Source organism: Aplosporella prunicola (assembly GCF_010093885.1).
Source record: "Aplosporella prunicola CBS 121167 unplaced genomic scaffold K452scaffold_21, whole genome shotgun sequence".
In the NCBI taxonomy this organism is placed as follows: Eukaryota; Fungi; Ascomycota; class Dothideomycetes; order Botryosphaeriales; family Aplosporellaceae; genus Aplosporella; species Aplosporella prunicola.
Genome location: NW_022983549.1, coordinates 435,125 through 458,200, shown reverse-complemented (window position 1 = coordinate 458,200; position 23,076 = coordinate 435,125). Strand labels below are relative to the sequence as shown.

The window sequence follows — 23,076 nt, the reverse complement described above, 5'->3', positions numbered from 1 at the left end:
AAACCACAGCTCCCACAAACCATACCCCCCCAAAACACGCAGCACATAAGCGCCCCCAACGACTTGCACTCCAACAATCACCCGGTCTTGTGGTCTAGTGGTATGATTCTCGCTTAGGGCGCACCCTGAGTTGTTTGCGAGAGGCCCCGCGTTCGAGTCGCGGCAAGACCCTTTTTGTCTTTTGACCCTAAACCTTTTGGGTCCGTTTTTTGTTTGTTACTGTGCGTCGCTGGGTAGGGGGCTGCTCGTATGTGCGGCCCTTTTTTTTTTTTCCTCGCTCTCGTTGGCTCGCGGAGGGGCCCGCGCGCCGGAGCCGGGTCCGGGCCGGTGGCCGTGCGGCTACAGGTTGTTAGGTAAGGCCGGTGTCGGTGTTGCTGTGGGTGTTTGGGTGTTTGGACTGGACGGGCGTGTGTGTGTATGCTGCTTTGTATAGTGTATACCAAGCTAGTAGCGTGAGATTTGCACAGTACCTAGGATACCATTATAGACGATAGAGAGGGGGTAAAGAAAGCAATAGCAATCCGCCACGGAACCCGTGGCGAGTCCAATACCGTATAAAGCTGCCTAGTAATCTAAATATGCACCACTCTCCTCGCACGCACTGCCGGCATGGCAACGCCAGTGCTGGTGCGGTGGAAGCCCCCTTGCCTCAGCGCGAGCGCTGAGAGCCTACCCTATGAGCCATGAATGGATGTATGTAGCGTAGCGTAGCAGCCGCGAAGCCGCCGTGCCTGCCTGCCATCGCCGCGGCAGGCCATGCGTAGGTAGGTAGGTACCTACCTACCTAAGATACAAGCACCTAGCAGCGCGGTGCGGCGCGGGCGTGGCGTGCGCAGCTGCTGACATGGCACTTTCCGCTCCGCACTCCGTACCGCACCTAGCGTCGTGTCCAGCATCCGGATCCTCGCTCCCGTCTCGCTTCTCCGCGCCTGCATTCGCTTGTCCAACCCCCCTTTGACAAATTCCTGCCTCTAGCTGCCCGTGTTCGCCACTCCTTTCTTCTGTCTTTTCCCGTGCAACCAAGTTCAAGTCCTCCCTGCGTCCCCTAGCTCTGGCGTCTGGCAAGCCCAAGGACCACGGCGGTCCCCGTGTGTGCCCCCGCCGCGCTTACAGCTCCTTCTTGACGGCAGGGTGCGACTCGGTCGAGGAGGACTGCATGGCGATCGCGCGGCCCTCGCTCTGCGCCAGGCCCTGCAACGTCTTGAGCATGGCCTCGCGGGTCTCGGTGGTGAGGCGGTCGACGTCCGCGGCCGTGAGGCCCTCGGTCTTGATCGGAGGAAGAACTACACGTGCTAGATTAGCAAATACGCACCAACACAAGACAGGCCAAGGAAGCGCAAAGAAGATCCCAAACTCACCCTTGACGGGCACGGTGCCGCTGCGGAAGATCTTGCGCTTGATGTTCAGCACGTTGCTGTAGTTCGCAACGACAATGGGCACGATGGGGACCTGCGCCTGGACCGCGAGGTGGAAGGCGCCCTTCTTGAAGGGCAGCAGCTCCGGTTGCTCGGTGTAGGAGCGCGTGCCCTCGGGGAAGATGTACACGCTCTGCTTGTTGTGAGTCATGTACGAGGCAGCGCCGTCAAAGGCAGCGCGCGCGGTGGCGCGGTTGGCGCGGTCGATGAAGACGGACTTGGATAGAGCCACTGCGCGAGGGGGTCAGTGGGGCTGTGTGCTGCGTTGGTGCCAGGGGGTGCCGTACTAAACCAGCCGAGGAAGGGGACGTATTTCAGGCTCTTTTTGGCCGTGACGCTGCAGTATTTGGGGAAGATGCAGCCGAGCATCAGGACGTCGAGTTCGCTGTTTGTGTGCGTGTTAGTGAGCTTTCTGCGTAGAAAAAAACAGGCCGGACACAGCGTCGTCTTCCAGAACCCACAAGCATTGCTGCCCTCTCCTAGCAAGGTCATGCCAGCCATATCCCCAGCTCTTACCTACGTCTACACCACCTCCTTTGTTTATCCTTTCCCTCCAAACCCCTAAACCAAACAAAGCAAAGAAAAGTCCACTCACGTCTGATGATTCCCAATAAACACCGCCGGCCTCTCCAAGAGGTATTTCTCGCCCTCGACAACCTGGAACGTAACGCCCGTAGTCGCCCACATGACCCACTTGAAGCTGCGCGCAACAGTCCACTGGCTCAAGCCGCCATAGCCAACCAAGCGCAGCCCGATCGACGCAAACAGGCCGTAGCAAGCGCACGCAATCAGCGACGTGAAGGACGCGATCGCGCGCGCGATGAAGCCGAGCATTTTGTTTGCCTGACTGCGCCGCGGCGTCAGCAGCGAGAGAGCGTGCAGCGGGATCGGCGCGAGGACGATGGTGAGGAGCGCCCGTGTGAGGATGCCCATTGTCTGGTGGACACTGGCGAGAGGGGGCGGCGACGTGCGGTGCCAGGCGCTGGCGGGAATTAGGGGTTGGATGCCGTAGGAGAGAGGTGCGGCGAGCGGTTTGCGGTTGGAGAGGTGCGGCGGCCGCGTAGGGACACGAGCAGAAAAAGTCCCGGTGGACGCAAGAGAGAAAAAGCCTGGATCGAGGTAGTGCAGGCGACTGTTTGAGCGGGGGACCTGCGGCGTTTGCAGGCAGTTTTTCGGTTGGTGGTCGTGTGCTATGCAGAGTGCACGCGGGACGGTGGGCTGGGGAGCGGGAGAAGGTGTGGGTGGGCGGGCAGGTGGTGGTGTTGAGAGCGCCGAGCAAGGTCCAGACGCCTGCGCACGCGCCGGCTGGGTTACGTCGGGGATCGGCGTTTTGACCGAGGCACGCGAGGCCCTGGTTGTTGGTTGTTGGTTGTTGGTTGTTGGTTGAGCCGCAAAGGCGGTGAGCGACCCTGAAACTTCACAAGAAATACATACAATATCAAAATAGGACCCAAGGTTTTCTCTCGCATTCAACCTGCTTTCCCCCAAGTCAAGAGCTTCGCTCAACCCTTCCCAAGACTACACTCCACTGTACAAGCCGGGAAAACGGCTTCTCAAAATCCTTGCCATCCCCCAACGCCCACCGATGCCGCCGCGACCACGAGAAAACCCCCCAAAGGAAAAGAAAAAAAAAAAAAAAAAAGTAAACGAGGAACGCCGCAATGCTCGCTGAAGGAGATAGGGTAAAGGCAGAGACAAGGCTAGAAGCCGGAGCAGTGCGGCCGCACCGCGAATTATAACAAAGACAGACGCCCGTCTCAACAGGGTCGTGAATAATTCATTGCATAGGGCCGGGGTGGTGCGGTATCATCGGAAGACGCCTTGCGATGCTGGAAGTGCCGTAGTGTCCCAGTTCTGAGTGGTGTATGTGCCGTGGTATCGTCAATTGAAGAGAGACGGAAATGACAAAAACGCCGGATGCCGTGATGATCAACGTCCTTAGGACAACAGTAAGAAACCCAGAAGTCGGCCAAACAAGACGCCAAATTCAAGTGTTTTTGCGTCGTTATGAGCAGAGGCCATGTTTTTCAGTTCTAGAGCTTGGCCGTTTCGAATCGAGAACAATACAGGACCGATGGCGAGTCGTTTCAACAGTAGTCGAAGGGCTTCTGGTTGCCGATAGGGTAGTCGGGCTCAACTCCAGAATAGAAAGATCAGTCATCTTCGGAGAGCTCATCTTCATCTTCCAATGTCTCCATTGCTTCTTTGATGTATTGAGCGGCCTTAGGAATTACCTGTTAGCAATCACGAGAATTCGTATATGTGGAGGTCCCGAAAACATACCTTCGGATCCAAATTGAGCGCGATAGTGAAATGCCTGATCGCGCTCGTCTTGTCCCTCATCATCTTGTATAAGCGGCCCAGCATAAAATGCACGTTTGCCTCGTCTGGCGCCAAGTCTTTCAAAATTTCCAATTCGGTCAGAGCTTCTCTCGGCCGCCTTAGATTCATGAGTGCTCTCGCCTTCTTGAACCTCGCCAACGCACTGCGCGGGTCCAGTTCGCATGCAATGCCGTACTGTCGTAATGCAGCTGCTGCCTTGCGGCTCTTTTCGAGAACCACGCCCACGCATACAATGAGAACGGCGTTCGTCGGGTTGATTTGCGCTGCGGCTTTGTAGTGCTTCTCAGCAATGTCGTACTTGCCCAGCCTCTCGTAGACGCGTCCAAGGCCGTACCAGCCATTGTAATGTCTGGAATCAGCTGCAACAGCGTGCCTGTAGGCCAAGAGTGCCTTGTCAAATTCTTCATTCGCAATATGCTCGTGTCCCTGGAGTGTGTATGCGTAAGCAAAATCGGGGTTCAATTGCGTTGCGCGTTTGAAGCAACGAATAGCCTGATCATGATCTCGCTGCAAGCTAAAGCTGTTGCCGATGGCACACCAGGCTTGGGGACAAAGACGGTCTGCTTCTATGAGTTCGTGCGCTAAGTGCGCAAGGTCGGTGTCGCGCTTTAAATGCCAGAGAACAGTGCTGTATACCTCCATGTCTTCCATCCGTGATGGTGCAAGCAATTTTATTTTGCTGAAGATATCACAGGATTCAGCGTAGGCGGCTTTTTCGTAGTGAGCACGCCCAATCTGCGCAAGAACCCATGGTGTATCTCTGTGCTGCGCAGGAAGAGATGTGAAGGTCTGGAGAGCCGGGATCAGAGAATAGCGGCTCAGATAATAGTAGCCACTGCCAAGTTTTCCGAACAGGTCCAATAGCCACTGCAAGGCTTCGCGCTCGCGTGCTGCCTCAGCGGCCGCTGCTGACGCTAGAGATGCCGGTTTCTGTGTGGTCGCCGTGCTGCCACCCATTACGCTCGGGGGTCTGGTCTTTTCCTGCTCGCGATCAGAAATGTCCACTGCCTTTCGATTTCCACTAATCACTCTGCCGACTCCGGATGCCGTGCCGGACCTCGTCCCTTTAGACGTGGTTGGCAGCCTTGCTCTCCTCAATTCTCTCGTCTGCCTTTCCCTCGCCTCTGCCTCTCTTCTCTCCGAGGGCAGAGTCGAGCTTTTTGACGGCCGTATATGGTCTTGCACGGACTGCATAAGCCTGTGGCTACGTCGTGGTTGAGAAGCCGGATTACTTGAAACAGCCGATTGCGGCATGTTGCCCGAGATCGTGCGCTTCTGAGCGCCGGTTGGGGCCTTGATCGGATCCACCTCATCTCTAGCTTCCGATCCGGATTTTCCGCGACCTCTAGCCGTTATCGCTTTCATCCGGGGCACATCGACTCCAGAATCCGCAACTGAAGGCACCTGTCGAGCTTTTCGTGGAGGCGCATGCGGCGGTTCTGCGCTTGGAGCTCTGCTAACACCGCCAGCTTCGCCCATCATGACATCTTCATCATGTGAGCCTCCATTTGGCACCGGAGTCTCCGTATCAATCGAGGAAGAGGCGTTGGCATTGTGGCCTCCGTTGAGTCTTGAAAAGAGATTTCCGCCTCCAAGTTTTAATCCAGGCTCTCCAGGCCGGGACACGGAGTTGAACGGATCTGGGGTGAAGAGCCCGTTTTGCGCCGTTTGTACAGACGGATTTCCAGCGGGCGGTGAATCCGGGGGAGCACCGGTATTATTTGAAGAAATTGAAGTCGACATCATTGCCGACATCTCCGGGGTCATCTTGAAAATGTTGGAAGTCTTCACCACAGCACCTGCACAATCGTCAGCAGATCCTCATTTCACTTCATGGAGTGGGCTTTCACATACCGGTATCACAAAGGTCGAGAAATGCGTCCCACATGAATGGGTTCAGTTTCAGCGCCTCGATATAACAACCGATTGCCTTGGTAGTATCTCCGTATGCGCGCCAGAGCTTGCCTAAGAGGCAGTTCACCGCTGCGGCATCGGGAAGATTGCGCCTGGACGTTTCTGAATGCTTATCTGGTTCGAGGGGAGTTAGCTGTCAGTAAATCGCGGTGCTTCCCCCGAAGATACTCACTCCAGTGATTCCGTCCGCCCCACAAGCCTCTTGCGCGATCCAAGCTCATGATTCCTTCCCCGTACCGTTCAAGCCCCAAACACGCTTGCGCGAAGACGTAGGCGCATCCCAAGTGTTGGCCGCGCAAACCCTTCTCGCGCGAATAATCGTAGGCAGCCTTCAGGCGGCCGAGGCGGAAGTGGCACAGCGCCAGCAGGTGCGCAGCGTCCGGACCGCGCGGGTCGCAGCCATGTAAACGCTCGGCGAGGAAAAGGGCGTTTGGCAGCAAGTCGTTATCCAAATGGTAATAGATGAGCTGGCGCAGTTGGGTTGTGACGTGGGGGCTCGTGGACGTCATGGCGATGGGCATGCTTGTTGTCGCAGGGATTTGCGCCGTTGTCGTCGGGGCGACGAGGGTTGTTGTCGTGCGCGGGCGTTAGGGCGGTAGCTAGGTAGGGCCGGGCGAGCGCGGGCGAGGAGCGGGGAGCGAGGAAGATAGGACGCGTCAGGCGGCGAAAAGGTGCTGGGCGAAGCTTCTCGAGGTGGCAGGCAGAAGCGCCGTCAAGCCATGAAAGAGCTGCGTTGCTTTCGGCAGGCACGACAAAGTGACAAAGGCGACGGCGGGCACGGGCTGCACTCGGCGGTGCGCAGGAATCAGAATGGCGCGCTCATCGACGCCGGCGAGAGGGGTTGCGCTGCGAGAGAGGAGCAATTGTCTGGTCGGACCTCGGGGGTTGGTCGTGGGGAGAGAGGATGGCCGGTATGATGCCGCTGCATGTAGATGTTGTTGCTGCGTCGATCCTGTGGCGCTTGCGGCAAGCGACAGAGACAGATCACTTCATCGAGAGCCACGCTTTCCTCTGCATTGTGTGCCTCACCCACCCTACACCATGGCGAACGTACGCGCCCTCGTTTCTAGCCATCCCGCCCTGCCGCTGACACGTCCCAGAAAGCAGCCAAGACCCAAGCCGCGCGCAACACCGCAAGGCTGAACCAGACATTACTGGTCACCCTCGTCGTCCACGCCCTCTCGCTCGCCCTACGCTTTCTCTTCCGCCGCCGTACCTTCACCACGCGTTCATTGGTCGCCTACTTCCTTCTCTCATTGCCCGCGCTGCTGATCCAATTCTGGTTCGAGCGCATCGCGCGGCCCACCCATGATCGCCAGACGGGTGAGCTGAAGAAGCCGGGTGAGGACCTCGAGGCCAAGGGCTTGACCGAGTGGATGTGGGACGTCCTGTACTGGACTTACATCTGCGTTGTGCTCGTTGGTCTCTTTGGCGATTGGGCCTGGTGGTTTTACGTGAGTTCCTGGTCATGTTTGGCGGGGTAGGCGTTTTGCGACTAACGAATGCGTAGACTGTCGTCCCGCTATACTCCGTTTACCTTGCCTATACGACGTTCATGGGGGTCAAGCAGAGCTTCGGTGGTGGATCCGGCGGCGCTGATGCCGACGCGCAGGGTCAAGGGACGGGAAGCAAGAGGCAGCAGAAGCTGGAAAAGAGGGGCGGACAGCGTGTGCAATACCGGTAAATCGGTGTATTTGTACAGCACGTCTGCAGCAACACTCGGGGGCTGTCATGGTCAAAACGCTGCATACGAAGCAGTTCAAAATCTAAACTAAAAGCAGTAAGGCTGCACTGCTCATAGGTACTACGAATCAAAACTCCCACTCGAAACGCCGGCTTTAATCATTACAACGCGATATCCTCCACGGGTTCAGGATACGCTCGGTGAATACTTTCAACCCCGTGGCTAATACAACCACTTGCTTCCATTTAGTTGTTCTGCTGGCTGTTGAGAATCCTCAGGATGGCGAGGAACAGGTTAATGATGTCCAGGTAGAGCGAAATGGCAGCGGCAATTTCCTCCTCGACGTGGTAGTGGCGCATGATAAGCTGCGTGTCTACCAGAATGTAACCGCTGAAGATCAGTGCGGCAACAATGCCATAACCAAGATCGACTTTGCTGTCGTAGGGGAAGAAAGCCGCCATGAAGCCAAAGATGATGAGCACCCACAAGCCACCAAACAGGTACGGCATCCAGCTGGTGAAGTCGTACTTGCTTTGACACGCGAACACGGTAAGTGCGACAAAAATGGCCAGAGTGAAAATGGTGGCTTCCAGGACGATGCTCGACTCATAGAAACTGGTGACGACGGCGATGGAATAGGCCTCGAGGGCAGTAAAGCCACCAAGGAAGAGCAAGTTGGTGGGATAACTCTTGCGCTTCCAGTAGGTGGCCAACATAAAGCCGATAGCGCCGAAGAGCGACACCCACATCATCCACGAGTTGGTCTGGATCCAGGTGCGGAAGCCAGAACTGAAGAAGGAGATGGAGGAGATGATGGCAGTGGCGAGGAGCTGGACGGTAAGAATAGCGTAGACTTTGCGCACGAAGGCCATGCGAATGTCGAGAGTGGCCTCGGCGACGACGCCACCGAACTGCGCAGTGTTAGTTTCGTGAAGCCGCTCGGCGCGTACGCTTCTCGCGGACTGACCTTGAAGTCATCGGGCAGGTTGTCGTCTTCGCCGCGCGCAACGCCACTCATAAGGGCAGCGTTGGTCGAAGCCTCGGCGTCGTAGGCGGGCGGGGCCTGGGAGAAGGGCTGCTCATCGTCGAGCGAGTCGCGCTGGGGCACAGGCTGGAACTTTGCGTTTGCGGCCATGGTGTTGTAGTTCGTCATCGAAGGGAGGAGAGAGAGAGAGAGAGAGGGTTGAAGGTTGAAGCGAGGTCAAGGGCGGCGATCGGTCGATGATGACAGGATGGAAGCTTTGTGCGTCGGGGAAGCGCGGGGGTTTTGGGGCGAAGCAGGGCAGGGTCACGGGGGGCAGAAAGCACTGGAAAGGCGAGCGGGATTCAGCCGCAATCATAACTCGTACATACGCAGTTAGAATTCACATGCTCATGCGCCATCTTATGCTTCCCACTCCGGGGTACCGTAGCTTGCAAGACCCCCCGGCTCCAGTGCAGTGCCAAGACCGGCGTGTTTGCAGCCCAGGAGAGCAGAGACCACGGCCAACGCAAAACAACACCGCCTACTGCCACGCCCCACCATTCTCCCAGCTCCCACCATGAAGTCTTAGATTGGCGCGCCCCTCTAGACAACCACCCTTTCGAATTGATTCCCTGCCCCCAAGGCCCCGACCTTGGCCCCATCCCCAATCATGACCTCGCCTACGTCGCATCGATTCTCCGGCTACACCCACCGATCCACCGGAAGCGACTCGGCAGGCCGCCCGCACAGCAGCGATGGCAAGCAGAAGAACATATGGTCGTCGATGCTGGATGGCGTGTCGAGCGGGAAGCGGTTACCGGAGAAGAGCTTGCTAGTCCTGGGTAATCCACACTGCGCGTCCGTGTGAGCTTTGGCTCATCGCTGATTTCTTGTGTGCTTGCAGGAGGCACGCCCGACACGCAAAAGGAGTTTTTGGAGTCGCTGACCATGGACGAGAATGGTCGGAGGAGACCTCCGGATCGCGGCAGGAAACCACCTGTTGCGAATCAGTTTGCGCTAGGTTACACGTATCAGGACGTCCTGGACGCCGACCACGAAGGTGTGTCACTCTCAGGAGCTATGGAACGCTGCCTGTTGTGGCCATTCTGGCTAATCTGCCCGCAGATATTCTCGCCCGTCTCTCACTCTATCTCCTTACCGACCCCTCTCCCTCCTTTACACCGCTCATCAAGCCGCTTCTGACCCCGCAGACCCTCCCGAACATGCTCATTGTAATTCTGCTCGATTGGTCGCAACCATGGTCCTGGGTGCGCCAATTGCGCGAATGGATTCGCGTTCTGCGCTCGCTCATGGTTTCGCTCGACGACGAGTGCAAGGACGTCATGGAAGAGAACATAATCTCATGGCGCGAACGCGGTCGTAAAAACAATCTCGATGGCTCCCCTGGAACGGCAACGGATGGCGATGTCAGCATCCCTGTAGGTCCTGGCGAATGGGACGAACCCCTGGGTCTTCCGTTATGCGTTGTGTGTCAAAACGCCGACAAGATCGAAGCACACGAACGTGAAAGGGGCTGGAAAGAGGAGGAATTCGATTTCGTGTTGCAGTACCTGCGTACTATCCTACTCAAGCACGGCGCCAGTTTGGTCTACACAATGCCCAGCGCCCCTGGTGCCCTGCAGACGCTCGTCCATTCAAGTCTCAGTATCCAAAGCCTGCTGCAGAAGAAGCAGCTCAAGCACAACGTCATTGATCGCGACCGCGTCCTCGTGCCACCCAACTGGGACTCTTGGGGCAAGATTCGTGTGTTGCGCGAAGGTTTCGATGCCGAAGGGGTTAGCCAAGCGTGGTCTGTCGACATCCAGGCGCCACCCGCATCCCAGGAACAGGAGGAGCCCGCAACGAACGGCGACTTCAATGGCGAAAACGGAGCCGTGACTGCAATCAGGCCGCCACCTCCGCCACAGGAAGAGGAAGAAGGTACCGCCGTCGCCGTCTACGAAGAGACCATTCGCGACCCGGCACGCGACTCTTTGCTCACCACGGGCACGCTACCAACCTCGCATCCGGGCATCGAGATCGAGAGCCAAGACAATCAAATGTTCCTGCAATCGCAATTGGAGGTCCTCGACAAGTTGCGCACGGAAGACGAGAAAGCGAAGGCGGCATCGTCAAAGGAGGCGAAGAAGATGGGCTCTGGCTCAGGCGCAGGAGGAGGCGCGGCCTACCTGTCTCATACGGACACGGCTGGCACAGGTGCCGGCAGCGGCGTCGTCGAAGAGCATATCGGACCTGTGCAGTTCAACATGGGCGGTATCCAAGTCGATGCCGACGACATGCTGAAGAGGCTGAAGGTAAGGCTCGAAATTTAGCACCCAACCCTTTGCCAAACATCAATGCTAACCTTTCCCCCACAGGACCGTGAAGCCAGCCGCGACGCCGCCGAGAACGGCGACCCAGGGTCCGGCGTCACGAGCCCCGTTGACGACGGCAAGACAGAGAACGAGCGTCTGGCCAGTTTCTTCGCAGGTCTCATGAAGCGGGGCGGAGGCACGGGCAGCGCCGGAGGCACGAGGCCGCAGACGCGCGCCGGGCCTGAGTGATCGCTTTCACATGCGCATCTAAGCACTAGAACCGAGCCGTGGAAGAAGCAGGCAGACAGAGCAGGCGAGCATGACGACGGCGACGGCGCCCCTTTTGCGAGGGGGCTTGTCGATGAGGTAACTTACACGACAGATAGATGAGACGAAGCGACGATAAAGACATACGAAGCCAACAACTACCATCACGGGACAGATGCTGTGGAGGGGGAGGGAAGGAATGAAGGAAGGGGGAGACGGAAGAGTACGACAAGGGGGGAGAGAAAAGAAGACCGGGGGGAGAGGAGAGGAAAGGAGAGGAGCGGATCCTTGGCCCTGCAGGGAAAAGGGGCCAGTGTACGAGAGAGAGACGAAGCAGGAGCGAGCAAGCGAGCAGGCCCATAGCGGGTACGCAGCTTCTCATCCTTCTTCCAACATGTATGTGACGCAGAGGGGGGAGAAAGAAAGTGTGCTTTATACCCTTTTAGCATAGTCACGGCGTGGGTACAGAGAGTAGTCATCATCATCATCGCCATCTAGCGCGAGCACGGAAAGCGAGAACGCGATGGTGGGTGATGAACACAAAGCTGGCAAGCAAGCAGGCAAACAGGCAGACATGCAGGCAGGAGAAGATACGAACAACGACGACGACTTTTGCGGGTGCTTTGTTTGGTTTGGTTTGGTTTTTGGGGGCATTCGGGTGTTTTGCGTCCTGAGTTTGTGTTTCTTGGTCGTCTTTTTCTTTTCTTCTTCTCTGTGTACGAATGGTGCTTGCAGTTGTCGTCGCGCTGGCTGCTGCTGCTGTTGCGCTTTGTTTGAGGTGTTGTTTGTGCAGCTGAGTGCAGCTGATATCAAATACCATGCCCGGGGATGCAGGTATTCTATTCTATTCTTATTTAATTGTCTGATATGATCGCATTGAGGGAAAGCGTATTTGGATTCGACGCTTGTTGTCCGGCTCTCTCCTGATATCTGTCGATGTTCCTGCCGGTATACTTAACCCCTGGCGTCGGAAGTGGGCAAACCATACAGACAGTTCTTGTAGCCTCAACACGACTTATCTTTCACGGAAACGTCAAAAGAAATTCACTGTTTTCTCCCGTCTGATGCTATTCAACTGTAAGGCTTCTCCGCCCTCCTTATAATTTATCAATGATAACGAAAGTTTTGCTCATCCCCGTGATTTACACATATGGATAAACACCTGTCCTCTTCTTTTCCCCTATCGCCTTCGCACTCTCGTATTTTAAAGGTCACTCGCGTTCTTATAAATTCCTATCTTTATGCCCTTTCGAACACATCCGTACCCTACATCTTCTCAACTTATTCCTTTACAAACCCCTTTAATCCTTGTATAACCATATTCATATCTTCACAAGTACAATTACACCCTCGCGCCGTTTTGTTTCCGTGGGTGTTTACCGACTGCCGATCTATAGTAGTATCATATTTTTTTTTTAAAAAAAAAAGAGTGAACCCCTTTGTGTGGGAGGAATGCCCACATCAACGATTTAGCTTGTAATGTACGTACGCACGCCTACCGCTCCTCTGTCATGAGCGTGCTACCCACCATAATCAATGTCTGTTAACAATGCTCCTCCAATCACCTGAATCAGACCCGAGAAGACGGGCTGCCGCTATCGTAGCGGATGATGTGGTGTTTGAGACGTTTCAGTGTAAAGACCCCTTGCACTAGAGAAAATGGCGATATATCATTGCTGTATCAAATGGCTTTGTTCCCATTATACGTGTCTCCGCTTCTCTCATGTCCTATTGTAGCATCCTCGCTCGTCCTGTGAACACATTGTTGCTTTATTTTGCCCACGTCCCTTGAACACCTCGACTATCTTCGCTCACAGTCGCAGTCGTACGCACCAGTAGCCTAGGCTGCCACGACAGGTAAAAACTAACCACACACTCGCGCAGTCAGCATAGCACCGCAGAAGCTCGCGATGCCACCTACACACTCACACATGAAAACACACACAAAGGACTTTTCGTAATAACGTAGCAAAGTGACGGCGGTAGCGGGTTGTGTCATGCTTTCTTTCTCCTGTTCAATTTGCTCAAGTCTACAGTTGCCAGGCCCCGTGACGCCATGGAAAAGTCATAGGCATAGCTCTTGCAACTTTTCATACGCGCATCTTACAGCTGTTGTGAGATACCATCGTTCCTCCGTGGGCGTTGTCGTGCAAGTGCAATCTCATCGCCTCATTCGACAACCATGTCAATGTCGTTGTCGGCCGTGTTCAAGGCGCCAGGCGCGTTGTCGCCAGGGTTGGCCGCAGCGCCACCAGTCTGTCCACCTCCAACCATGCCCGACGCCGGAGCTCCAGCGGCCATGCCGCTCTCGTCTCTGTTCTGTCCGAAGTAATCTTCCATCTCGGCATCTAGTTCTTCCGCCGTCTTCCTAGGTCTGCCCTGAACCACTTGCCTTCCTGAGTCCTCAGCGCGACCGCCACGGCCGCCACCACGGCCTCCCCGCCTCTCGCCGGGCCTGCGTCCGCCGTCACGGCCGCGACGGGGCGGCGAGCGCCTCCGTCCACCGTCCTCGCCCGGTACATAGCGATCAATGTTCGCGGGAGCGGGCCTGTTGACATTGCTACGACGACCCTCTCTCCCAGGGCTCAGACTGCGATCTCTGCTGCCCTCGATACGATCGAAAAGGCTACGCGACGGACGCTGCACCGAATCGAAGGGGTTGCGTGCAGCAGGGCGAGATTGTGTAGTGACGAGCTCGAGGCGGATGGGCTGGCCGTGTGCATTGGCGCCGTCAAACTCGCGGATGGCGTAGCGGGCGTCAGCGATGCTGCGGTAAGTGACAAAGGCAGTGCCTTTGCTGCGGTCGCTGCGGTCGTAGAGGATGTGCGCGCTCTCGACGGGACCAATGCGCTCAAAAAGCTCCTGCACAACGTCAGACAGGGTATCTGGTGGAGCGAGAGCAGAGAGGACGTACGGTGATGTCGTCTTCAGTCAGGTCGTAGTGTAAGTTGTCGACGCGGATCTTGTGGCCGTTCTGACTGCTGTGGGATGGTGAGGAAGTGATGTCGATTGGGTGCCGACGGGTGCCATACTCTCTTGTTTCCGGGCTGCGACGGTCGCTGCGGTCGCCGCGGTCGGAGCGAAAGTTGCGGGTTGGGCGACGGGCTGCTGCAAAGGTCAGTGAAAAAGCCGCCAAAAAGCCAGGAGGGGAAACGCACAGTCGTCGTCTTCGAATCGGTCGTGGACCCAGTCGCTGTACTTCTCAGTATCCACGTCTTCCTCGCGTAAAGGTATCCATACCGGTCAAGGTTTCTGGACTCGTCTCTCTGGCTCGACTATTATCGCCGAGGAGCATCTAGATTAGCGTGGGTCTATACTAGGTACCATGGCTGTTTGAAACAAGTGTCGTCGTCGAACATCGGCTCCGTAGGAGAAGGACAATGCAAGGCAATGTGCCGGTTCGGTGCGGCTTGGATACGCCATGGGTTTAGGAGGGAGGAGGAGGTGGTAAAACCTGGGCTGTCAGCGCTGCGCTCGGTCAATGGAAGGCAGCGGGGCGGCACCTTTCTTACACCGTCACGCGGGTACTCATTGTCGCGACGGCCTCTGCGTCCGCGAAATCCACCTCTCTGCACCTGGGGCGTCAGCGACGGATGGATGGAGGGCTCGCGGGATTGAACCTACCTGGCGATCGGATATGACGTCGTCGAGCGCGCGATCCATGGTGCAGCAGGGGCGCGAAGGGTTCGAGGAACTTGGGGGCAAAAGACAAGACTTGTCTCGGGCTCTGATCTTGAGGGAGAGAGGCTGCAGGAGTTGCGGGATTGAAGGCGAGACGGGCTGGTATACGTAAGGTGAGGCATGCTGCGTCGCGCATGATTCATGTCGCCCGGCCCGGATTTACCTGTGATACCGATCGCCTCTGTCACCTGTCCTCGAAATCTCTCGACCGTCCATCACTGTTAAACTAACTCGTCGATCCAAGAATAAAAATACAAAAACGCTCATATTGCCGCCCGGGTTACAAGAGTACTGACTAAGGAAAGTCCGCTACTAGACAAAGGAAACAAAGAAAGTCAATCATCACTGAAACAAAGGAATGCTCCCAGAACAAAGGAAAAGTGAGCAACAGAGAGAAAAAGGAAGAACAATCATTGAGAGAGAACAATCATTCCACTTCTTCGTCAATCTCATCATTTGCGTCGTTGTCCGCATCATCAACATCCGCAGGAGCATCACGCACACGGAGAGGATATCCCTCCAAAAAGTCGAGCATGATAGCATCTAGTGTGCGTCCGAGGTCCATCTGCTTACGCGCCTCCGTCAACGTTGACAACCAAGCAAAAAATCTGTCGAGAAAATCCTCCTCCTCCTCAGGGGAGATTTCTTGTTGAAGACGGCCTGTCGCAAACATGCGAGGCTGCCATCGGGTTCTCATCAGCGTGAGAACAGTATGGATGTAACGCAAAAACTTTGCTATCTCGAACAGGCTGCAATAGGCCCGGTTCCTCAGGAACCAAGCACGCCTGTAATCGCACTGATCAGTCGCATTCCTGACGCTGGCTAACAGATGGAGCGGCTCGGTAGTCAACAGAGACCGGCCGGCGAGGGCGTCAGCGTTCGCGGGTCTGAACCACTGATGCATTTGCTCCCTGTAACGGATATCAAAGACCTCCATCTCACGGATTTCTATGCGCAAACGGTGGTACCTTACGCCAAGGTAGCGGTATTCAGTCTCGAACTGGCTGTAGTGACGGTACCCCCTGGTGATGTCCTTCCGGAGCAGATTCTCTGTAGCCTCGTCGTTCTTGTTGAATGGCACAAAAGCGCCAACTGGACCTAAGGCCAGCCTCCTAGAGATGACGGCCGGCTCCCTGTTCGGATCGATAACGGCTTGAAGCACCATTCTCTGCTGCCGCTCTAGCGGAGTGCGGAGTTGCATGCCATGCTGCTGCTGTGGAGGAGCGGCCGGCATGTTCGGAGCAACGCTTGGAGCGTTCTCAAGAGCAACATCTGCATTCTCATCGTCCTGACGGACTGTGGAGTTTGCGTTGTCTGTCATGTTTGCGGTATCAGTGAAGTCTCTAAGTGAGTTATCCTGATCGTGTGCTATGATGGGAAGCAGACGAGCTAGACACTTCCTTATTAACTGAGACCGTCACTGCGTTGTATTCTTACAATTATCGTAAGTAGGATGGCATCACTGCATTGTATCCTTACAATCATCATAGTAGGTCGACAACCACGCTTCTCTACTCTTTCTCTATCCAATACCACCTTCTCCTAGTATCGTTCCATCACGACTTTACACAAAGCCATTGTCCTACAACAACCCCAAACGTCTCCCCACCCCAACCCACCACGTAGAGCCAAACACGTGCATCTTCTTCTTCCGCTCCTCCGCCTCCGCCAAACCCTGCGCAACAAAGCCACAAAGCGTCCACACCAACTCCATCCACACGACCTCCTCTCTTTCCGCCCCAAACCCGCCCCAAAGCCTCCCCACCAACTCCCGTAACTTCGCCTCTATCGCCTCCACCTCTCCAGCAATCACGTCGCGGTACCCCACGCCACCGAACTGCTCCTCCCACCCCGGCAGCCACCACGCCTCGCTCGGCTGCCGGCGTCGCCCCTTCCGCCCCGTACTCGTGGCCGTCGTCGCCTCCGCTTCTTCTTGCGCCGCCGTCTCCTGCATCTCCCGTCCTGGCGACACGTCGCGCTCCCACTCCGCACCCCACAGCGCCCGCAGCTCCCGCTCTCCCGTCCCGTCTCGCCGCGCGACGCCGGTTTGCCGTGCTGTGTTCACGAGTGCCCGCTGCTGCGTTATCCACGCCCGTGCGGCTGCGGGGTCCTGCAGTAGGAGCTTGCGGAAGTCGTGCAGGAGGGGGGTTGCTTTGGCGTAGGCGGCTGCGTCTGCGTCACTGTTGTTGCTGTTGGTGGTGGAGGTGGTGTTGTCCCCGCTGTCGTCATCGTTGGCGAAGTGGAGGCACCATAGCTGCCTATACCACTTCTTTTTCTTCTGTTTATTCTCCGTACGCGCCTGACACGAGCGCTCGACCGTGGCCACCGCTGGTCTTTCTTCTCCTGTGTGCTCAGGGTTCTGGGCCTGCGTATTAGGCGCCTCATGCAACGGATCCGCGGGCCTGGCCATGGGTGTCATTTCAATGCCGGCGTTGCCATCGTCCGGGTCCGGTTGAGGAAGCAGTGCATGCACCGCCGCTCTTGCGGCCGCAATATCCGTATCCATGTCTAGAGCGCCGGCGTCGGTTGTCGTTGGTGCAGTCCCGTCCCATCTTCTCACGCTCGGCTCTACCTCTCTAATTTATCCTCCCTCCGCCTCTCGCTTCTCCACAAATACGACACCAGCCCGCCGTCCCACGCGTCTTCGATCCAGCATCTCTGCCCCAAAGCCGCAGTCCACGTGCGCAGAACTAGGGTGTAAGCTTCGCTACCTGTTTGTATGCGCTGCGCTGCGCGTGTCTTACGACAACACCGGGAGCACGGACGCGGCATCGTCTGCCGCGGCCTGGGTGCCGAGCCGGTACCGTGGTTGCCTTGCTCGCGTGCCGCCAGGGTGCTTGTGTGAGGGCAGCAGGGTCTACGGACTATTGTTCGTTCATTGCGTGCGCTGCGTGCTGATGGATGGGCTTGTGACTGCATGCTAGTGCTTTGTTCGGCTAGTGTTCGCGTCTGCAAGAACGCGGATGGGATAAGGGACTGGTGTTTCTTTTTGTTGGTGGTGTTGGTGGCTGCATACTTCTTTAAATTCGCTATAGGTGAGTAGTGCAGACCTACTTACGCAGCTATATGAGATGATCAGGAAGGTCAAAGCTATAGCAAAGCTACCAGTCGACCACCTATGTACGTACAAACCCCCACACACAACCACAACGTCCAGCACCTCCTCTCCAGGATCTCCTTCCCCGCAGATCATCTGCAAGTCAACGTCCATTCTCATCGTAATGCAGAAATCTGCGCTGCGAGCTTGCGTCGTCGGCTAGGTCTGTGGCTCCACTCTCGCTGCGCTGCATATAGAGATCCACAATTACTCAGCCGGGTGCGCGCGGGGTCGATTGGGATGGGTATGGTTGGCTGTGCGAGTCTTTTTAAAAGGAAGATCGCGCTCTCACTAGAACTGACGGTGTAAATGTGGTGATATTCTGCTTTGCACTTCAGTTTGCTTGCTTGCGCGATTGTTCGCGTAGTGCCGCTTCTTAAGTTCTTTCTGCTCATTCCATTCCTGCTCACTCAACCGGAAACTACGCGATCGCCGTTATGTATACGCTGCCGACACTGCCACTGTCGTTGGCGGTTTTGTCGTTGTCGCTGTTACTTCCATTCTCCATCAGCCACACCTCCGCGCTAGCAGACAGCGATGCCGACAAACCCATCTTCTTCTATACAAGCAACAACACATGCATTCAGCACGGCGACCAGTTGGACGACCCTGGCATAGATGGCAACGGCAGTTTATGTGCTTGGCGGCCCAGCTACCATCGCATATACAGCTGTCAGGCAGGAGACAAGTGAGTACCCCCCTCCATCTAGGTACTCTCTCCTCTTCCCACTCCCATATTCCTCTATCATCCCCTAGTAAACAAAGCCCATCAACGAAATATTATTACTACCAACAACACGCCACTCGCTAACACGCTCACCTTACCCGCTCCAGCGTATGTTGGACCGAATCGGAGCAACCCTGCAGCAACACGAGCGTGAGTTGCAGCACAGAAATCTTCGGCACCTACTCCTGGTGCTGCGGCATCAACGAAAACTGCCCGCGTCTTACAGGCCAGATCAATATCTGCTGGAGCCGCTTCATGAACCCCCAACAGAACTTCACTTAAAACGAGGCCATCGTCAACGCGCAGCACTCCAACGCGGCAGTCAACAGCGCCGCCAGCTCCTCCATAGCGGCCTATATGAAGACCGCATCTTTCACAACTGCTTCCAGCACCACCAGCGCCACAATCACATCCCCACCAGACCAAACACACGGCTCGCCCGCACTCAGCACAGGCGCCAAAGCCGGATCAGGCGTCGCAGTGGGCGTAGGCGTCATAGGCCTCGGCGCACTAGCAACTAGTGCATGGCTGCTACGACGACGGGGCATCAAACGGGACGGAGCAGGATCAGAATCAGGAGCAGCAGCAGCAGGAGGAGGAGGAGGATCAGACGCCTCAGACGAGCAGGAAAAAGGCGGTCCCCAAGTGCAGGAACTGCAAAGCTCGCCGCGGGTCGAGCTGCAGGGTCTGCAGGAGCAGGAGCTGCACAGCACGCAGCTGTTCGAGCTGCACAACTCGTCGCGCCCTCTTGAGCTACAGGCCGAGCTGCCGGAGCCGCATTCAGAACTCCCTGGCGATGGGCCGGCATCGGCACAGCCACATATAGAGTCGGGATCGGCGAGGGAGTGAGGTTTGCGCAGGTAGGGAGTTTTGACTGCTGCCCCCGTTAATAATACCCTTTTGTCAACCTTCGGTTACGTACAGTAAGGCGTCGTTTGACTATAAAGCGACCAAAACGACCTAGGACCAGCACCTGCCGAGCATAAATCGGCATGGTTGCTTTCAGTAGCTGTCATAGCGTGGCTCTTGCACTGGGCGCTGTGGTTCCTAATAGTATACATGTGTCGTACTGACCGGTCTAGTATCTAACGATATCATAGGTAAGCTGATCTGTCTGATACGCTGCTGTACGGCACTGAAGGTGGTACCGTGTAGAGACAAAACAACCGACTCACTCCATCTCATCGGCAGCTATTTTGCATCGCGTTAACATCTATAGTTAGCGCAGAGGGAGGCAGCCATGCCACTCTCGTCCGAGAGATGGGAGCGAAACGGCCTAGCCCCGCAAGAGCCAGACAGGAGAAACGCAGCAGCGGCGGCGGCACCGAATGTCTTGTTGCCAACTCTTGCATAAAGGCTGGGACCTAGGTCGTCTGCTTAGGTAGATAGGTAGGTAGGCGTACCCAGACGCTGCCTCCCCTCAATGCCAACGCCCCCAACCAAGCAGGCAGCACTGCCGCACAAAACCCCTGCTATCCAACCACGCACAAACAACAACCAACCACATCATCAGCACATATTCCACCAAGCCGACACGCCAACCCCACTTACCACAGGTCGGCCCTCTACGTGTCGTTGAACTTGAGCAACAGGACAAATCTTGCTGCGGCAAGTAGCAGCGTCTCGGACCAAATCACTGAAAGAAAAGAAAACAAAGAAGAAGAAGAAGAAGAAGAAGAAGAAGAAGAAGAAGAAGAAGAAGCAGCGCGCATCTCGTCTGCATAGCCAGCTAGCCATTCCGTAGCCACCGTACCCGCCGTCCGGCACACACAAACACCTACCTCCCTAGGTAGCAATAACAGCCGCCCAAGCGCCTCCCCCTCCTTCCTCCAAAAGCCCAAGTTCCCAGGTAAACCAAGCAGGCGCCTAGTAGCGGTCTCCCACACGCCATGTCCGCAGATGCAGACAATCGCGCATGCATATGCTTGTGTATATGCATGTGTGTATGTGCGTGCGTAGGTACGTACGTGCTTTGACGACCGGCGTTGGAGCAGGTTTGCTGGCCTGGGTATGTGGCTACGATCTACGAGCCCAGAAGCATGTATGTATGCGTGTATGGTTACTTGGCTGACTGACTGATAGAGTGACTGACTGACTGACTGCGCCGTTAACGCCCCCGCATTACGCCGACACCATTGATCCATCCTTCCTTCCGTAACGCCATCGGAACTGCATGATATGTATGTACCGCGCCCCTTGCCCACCTCAATCATCACCACCACCGGCTCTCCTCCTCCCAGCGCGCCGTTGCTCGATCCCCGCCTTCCGCACTACGCGCTACGCCCGCGGCCGCGGCTGCGACTGCGCCTGCGGTTCCGGCGGCGGCGGCAGGCTCGACTTGGACGGCGCGTCTGCAGCTGCGCCGTCCTCTTCGTCCTCGAACTCGACGAGCGCGGTGCCTGCAGCCACGATGTCCTGTGTGCGAGGAAATGGCGTTAGCACTCTCTTACTCTTGCACTCACGGTTACGCAAACATAAGGAAGAAGATGGGAGGGAAGGGAGAAGGGGGAAGGGAGAAGGGAGAAGGGAGAAGAAGGAATAAGGAAAGAATAATGAACAGAAAGAACAAAGCACTCACCCCCTCCCCATGGACCACCCTCCTCACAACCCCTCCCCCCGCCCCCGCCCTCACCACCATCTCCATCTTCATACTCTCCACAACAACAAGCACCTGTTCGGGCTCCACCCTCTCCCCCGCCTTGACCCTCACACTCAGCACCCGACACGGCATGGGCGCGCGCACGCTGCTTGTCGCCGCATCCGCCGAGCGCAGCGCCCGCTCCGCCCACCCCGGCGCCGCGACCTGCAGGCCGAATTTGGCGCCGCGCTGGAACAGCGTCAGCGGCTGCGGGGCCGCTTGCTCGGTGGCTGCGCCGTCGTCGGCGCTCGCGTCTGGGTGTGTTACCAGTGTGGTTGCGAGGCGCGTGTGCGGGTAGAAGGACGTGAGGACGTGCGTGTCGGGGTTGAGGGTCGCGGTGACGGGCGCAAAGGTCTGGGGGGAGCCGGTTGAGGCGTCCGAGGCGGTCGAGACGACGATGGTGTACGTGTGCGGCGCGGTGCGCTGGAGCGTGACTGTGCTTGCGGTGGGCGGGGCCACGCCTGCGGGGTCGGGCTGCAGCAGCCGTATGGCGCGGGAGGAGTAGCTTGAGCCCGTGAAGCCGAGGGGCGCGCTGAGGGGCGCTGGTCCGAAAGGACTGGAAGACCCAGCCGCCTCTTCCTGTAGTAGCACGCCCAGCGCCGCCTGCGCGAGCACCTCTGCTGGCGCCGCCGCGTGCGCAAACAGCTCGGCCCGGTGGCGCTCGATGAAGCCGGTGTCGAGATCGCCGGCCACGAACGGCGGGCTGCTGACGACGCGCTTCAGGAACTCGATGTTGGTCGCCGGGCCGGCAATCTCGTACTCCTCGAGCGCGGCGCGCATCTTCTGCAGCGCGGCGGCGCGCGTCTCGCCGCGCACAATCAGCTTCGCGATCATGGGGTCGTAGTGGCTGGACACGGTGTCGCCGGCGACGAAGCCCGCGTCGATGCGCACGTCGGGGCTCAGCAGCGGGAGGCGCAGGTGCAGCAGGCGCCCGGAGTCGGGCACGAAGCCGCGGGCGGGGTCTTCGGCGTAGATGCGGGCCTCGACGGCGTGGCCTCGCGAGGCAATGCGCGCGGCGATGTCAGCTTGGGAGAGTGGGAGTGGCTCGCCCGCCGCGACCAGCAGCTGCCACTGCACAAGGTCCTGGCCCGTCACGGCTTCGGTGACGGGGTGCTCGACTTGCAGCCGCGTGTTCATCTCCATGAAGAAGAAGTCGCCGCTCTCCGTGTCGAGGATGAACTCGACCGTGCCCGCGCCCTCGTACCCGACGGCCAGCGCCGCCCGCCGCGCCTTGTCCCACAGGTCCTCGCGCACTTCGGGCGAGAGGTGCGGCGCGGGCGACTCCTCGAGGATCTTCTGGTGCCGGCGCTGCACGCTGCAGTCGCGCTCGCCCAGGGCGACGCAGTTGCCGTGCTTGTCGGCAAAGACCTGCACCTCGACGTGGCGCGGGCGGCCGATGTACCGCTCGACCAGCATGGCGTCGTCGCCGAAGCTGCTGCGCGCTTCGCTCTTGGCGCTCTGCAGCGCCTGCGCAAACTCGCCCGGCGCACGCACAATGCGCATGCCCTTCCCGCCGCCGCCCTTGACAGCCTTGAGCAGGACGGGGTAGCCGATCTTGTCGGCCTCGGCGGCCAGGCGCGCCTCGCTCTGCTCTGCGCCGTGGTAGCCGGGGACGCAGGGCACGCCGGCGGCGCTCATGATCTCCTTGGAGCGGCTCTTGCTGCCCATGGCCTCGATGGCCTTCCACGGGGGTCCGATAAAGACGAGGCCGGCGTCGGTGACGGCGCGCGCAAAGGCGGCGTTCTCGCTCAGGAAGCCGTAGCCCGGGTGGATGGCTGCGCAGGCCTCTTGCTTGGCGACGGCGATGATGCGCGCGCCGTCGAGGTAGGCGGGCGGCGCGCCGAGGTTCACGGCAAAGGGCGTGCTGAGGGCGTGCTGGGACTGCGCGTCGGGGTCTGTGTACAGGGTTGTGACGCGGATGCCGCTGGCGGCGGCGGTGCGGCCGACGCGGAGGGCGATTTCGCCGCGGTTGGCGATGAGGATGGAGGAGAGGGGCCGCAGTGCAGTTAGTGACATGGTGAGGGAGGTCTA

General features: G+C 57.6%; 11 protein-coding genes and 1 non-coding gene across 12 annotated transcripts; 3 read left to right on the top strand and 9 right to left on the bottom strand.

Moving 5' to 3' along the window:
* Window positions 1-83: 83 nt before the first annotated feature.
* K452DRAFT_t117 lies at window positions 84-171 on the top strand. The gene has a single exon. It is a non-coding gene; the product is annotated as a tRNA-Pro (tRNA).
* A 936-nt stretch (window positions 172-1,107) lies between these two features.
* K452DRAFT_328420 (uncharacterized protein) lies at window positions 1,108-2,249 on the bottom strand (the record flags this gene model as incomplete). The annotated part of the gene is made up of 4 exons (XM_033544984.1): window positions 1,108-1,283; window positions 1,359-1,646; window positions 1,703-1,800; window positions 2,011-2,249. The coding sequence occupies 4 exons, from the start codon at window positions 2,247-2,249 to the stop codon at window positions 1,108-1,110; spliced, it is 801 nt and encodes a 266-aa protein (XP_033394809.1).
* Window positions 2,250-3,568: 1,319 nt separating this feature from the next.
* On the bottom strand, window positions 3,569-6,193 carry K452DRAFT_300657 (uncharacterized protein; the record flags this gene model as incomplete). The annotated part of the gene is made up of 4 exons (XM_033542356.1): window positions 3,569-3,637; window positions 3,699-5,557; window positions 5,613-5,786; window positions 5,845-6,193. The coding sequence occupies 4 exons, from the start codon at window positions 6,191-6,193 to the stop codon at window positions 3,569-3,571; spliced, it is 2,451 nt and encodes an 816-aa protein (XP_033394808.1).
* Window positions 6,194-6,713: 520 nt separating this feature from the next.
* K452DRAFT_300656 (uncharacterized protein) lies at window positions 6,714-7,356 on the top strand (the record flags this gene model as incomplete). Its single annotated transcript, XM_033542355.1, has 3 exons — window positions 6,714-6,722; window positions 6,773-7,126; window positions 7,183-7,356. 3 exons carry the CDS (start codon window positions 6,714-6,716, stop codon window positions 7,354-7,356), a joined length of 537 nt encoding a protein of 178 aa, XP_033394807.1.
* Window positions 7,357-7,601: 245 nt separating this feature from the next.
* Window positions 7,602-8,491, bottom strand: K452DRAFT_328418 (uncharacterized protein; the record flags this gene model as incomplete). The annotated part of the gene is made up of 2 exons (XM_033544983.1): window positions 7,602-8,267; window positions 8,324-8,491. 2 exons carry the CDS (start codon window positions 8,489-8,491, stop codon window positions 7,602-7,604), a joined length of 834 nt encoding a protein of 277 aa, XP_033394806.1.
* Window positions 8,492-8,990: 499 nt separating this feature from the next.
* On the top strand, window positions 8,991-10,884 carry K452DRAFT_311035 (uncharacterized protein; the record flags this gene model as incomplete). The annotated part of the gene is made up of 4 exons (XM_033543382.1): window positions 8,991-9,162; window positions 9,225-9,380; window positions 9,446-10,635; window positions 10,699-10,884. 4 exons carry the CDS (start codon window positions 8,991-8,993, stop codon window positions 10,882-10,884), a joined length of 1,704 nt encoding a protein of 567 aa, XP_033394805.1.
* A 1,993-nt stretch (window positions 10,885-12,877) lies between these two features.
* On the bottom strand, window positions 12,878-14,675 carry K452DRAFT_290189 (uncharacterized protein). The gene is made up of 7 exons (XM_033540957.1): window positions 14,527-14,675; window positions 14,406-14,471; window positions 14,143-14,177; window positions 14,061-14,095; window positions 13,935-14,010; window positions 13,817-13,883; window positions 12,878-13,764 (listed from the first exon to the last, which is right to left on the bottom strand). Exons 1-7 carry the CDS (start codon window positions 14,563-14,565, stop codon window positions 13,072-13,074), a joined length of 1,011 nt encoding a protein of 336 aa, XP_033394804.1. The 5' UTR covers window positions 14,566-14,675; the 3' UTR covers window positions 12,878-13,071.
* Window positions 14,676-15,010: 335 nt separating this feature from the next.
* On the bottom strand, window positions 15,011-15,904 carry K452DRAFT_300652 (uncharacterized protein; the record flags this gene model as incomplete). Its single annotated transcript, XM_033542354.1, has 1 exon — window positions 15,011-15,904. One exon carries the CDS (start codon window positions 15,902-15,904, stop codon window positions 15,011-15,013), a length of 894 nt encoding a protein of 297 aa, XP_033394803.1.
* Window positions 15,812-17,404, bottom strand: K452DRAFT_337952 (uncharacterized protein). The gene has a single exon (XM_033545274.1). The coding sequence runs from the start codon at window positions 17,087-17,089 to the stop codon at window positions 16,166-16,168; it is 924 nt and encodes a 307-aa protein (XP_033394802.1). The 5' UTR covers window positions 17,090-17,404; the 3' UTR covers window positions 15,812-16,165.
* A 1,256-nt stretch (window positions 17,405-18,660) lies between these two features.
* On the bottom strand, window positions 18,661-19,638 carry K452DRAFT_80676 (uncharacterized protein). The gene is made up of 2 exons (XM_033547173.1): window positions 19,330-19,638; window positions 18,661-19,281 (listed from the first exon to the last, which is right to left on the bottom strand). The coding sequence occupies exons 1-2, from the start codon at window positions 19,466-19,468 to the stop codon at window positions 18,761-18,763; spliced, it is 660 nt and encodes a 219-aa protein (XP_033394801.1). The 5' UTR covers window positions 19,469-19,638; the 3' UTR covers window positions 18,661-18,760.
* A 228-nt stretch (window positions 19,639-19,866) lies between these two features.
* Window positions 19,867-20,746, bottom strand: K452DRAFT_80658 (uncharacterized protein). Its single transcript, XM_033547172.1, has one exon. The coding sequence runs from the start codon at window positions 20,618-20,620 to the stop codon at window positions 19,973-19,975; it is 648 nt and encodes a 215-aa protein (XP_033394800.1). The 5' UTR covers window positions 20,621-20,746; the 3' UTR covers window positions 19,867-19,972.
* On the bottom strand, window positions 20,685-23,061 carry K452DRAFT_233201 (uncharacterized protein; the record flags this gene model as incomplete). The annotated part of the gene is made up of 2 exons (XM_033537287.1): window positions 20,685-20,822; window positions 20,986-23,061. The coding sequence occupies 2 exons, from the start codon at window positions 23,059-23,061 to the stop codon at window positions 20,685-20,687; spliced, it is 2,214 nt and encodes a 737-aa protein (XP_033394799.1).
* Between the last annotated feature and the right edge of the window lie 15 nt (window positions 23,062-23,076).

What these genes read in the sequence shown, in the direction of transcription:
- K452DRAFT_80658 (XM_033547172.1), bottom strand. Translation starts at nt 20,620, where the DNA reads ATGATTGAGGTGGGCAAGGGGCGCGGTACATACATATCATGCAGTTCC.
- K452DRAFT_290189 (XM_033540957.1), bottom strand. Translation starts at nt 14,565, where the DNA reads ATGGATCGCGCGCTCGACGACGTCATATCCGATCGCCAG. An exon ending in ACGTCATATCCGATCGCCAG is followed by an intron (nt 14,472 to 14,526) that starts GTAGGTTCAATC and finishes CCCCAGGTGCAG; the next exon opens with AGAGGTGGATTTCGCGGACG. An exon ending in CGCAGCCCGGAAACAAGAGA is followed by an intron (nt 13,884 to 13,934) that starts GTATGGCACCCG and finishes ACCATCCCACAG; the next exon opens with CAGTCAGAACGGCCACAAGA.
- K452DRAFT_80676 (XM_033547173.1), bottom strand. Translation starts at nt 19,468, where the DNA reads ATGTATACTATTAGGAACCACAGCGCCCAGTGCAAGAGCCACGCTATG. An exon ending in TAGTCAAACGACGCCTTACT is followed by an intron (nt 19,282 to 19,329) that starts GTACGTAACCGA and finishes CGGGGGCAGCAG; the next exon opens with TCAAAACTCCCTACCTGCGC.
- K452DRAFT_337952 (XM_033545274.1), bottom strand. Translation starts at nt 17,089, where the DNA reads ATGGATACGGATATTGCGGCCGCAAGAGCGGCGGTGCATGCACTGCTT.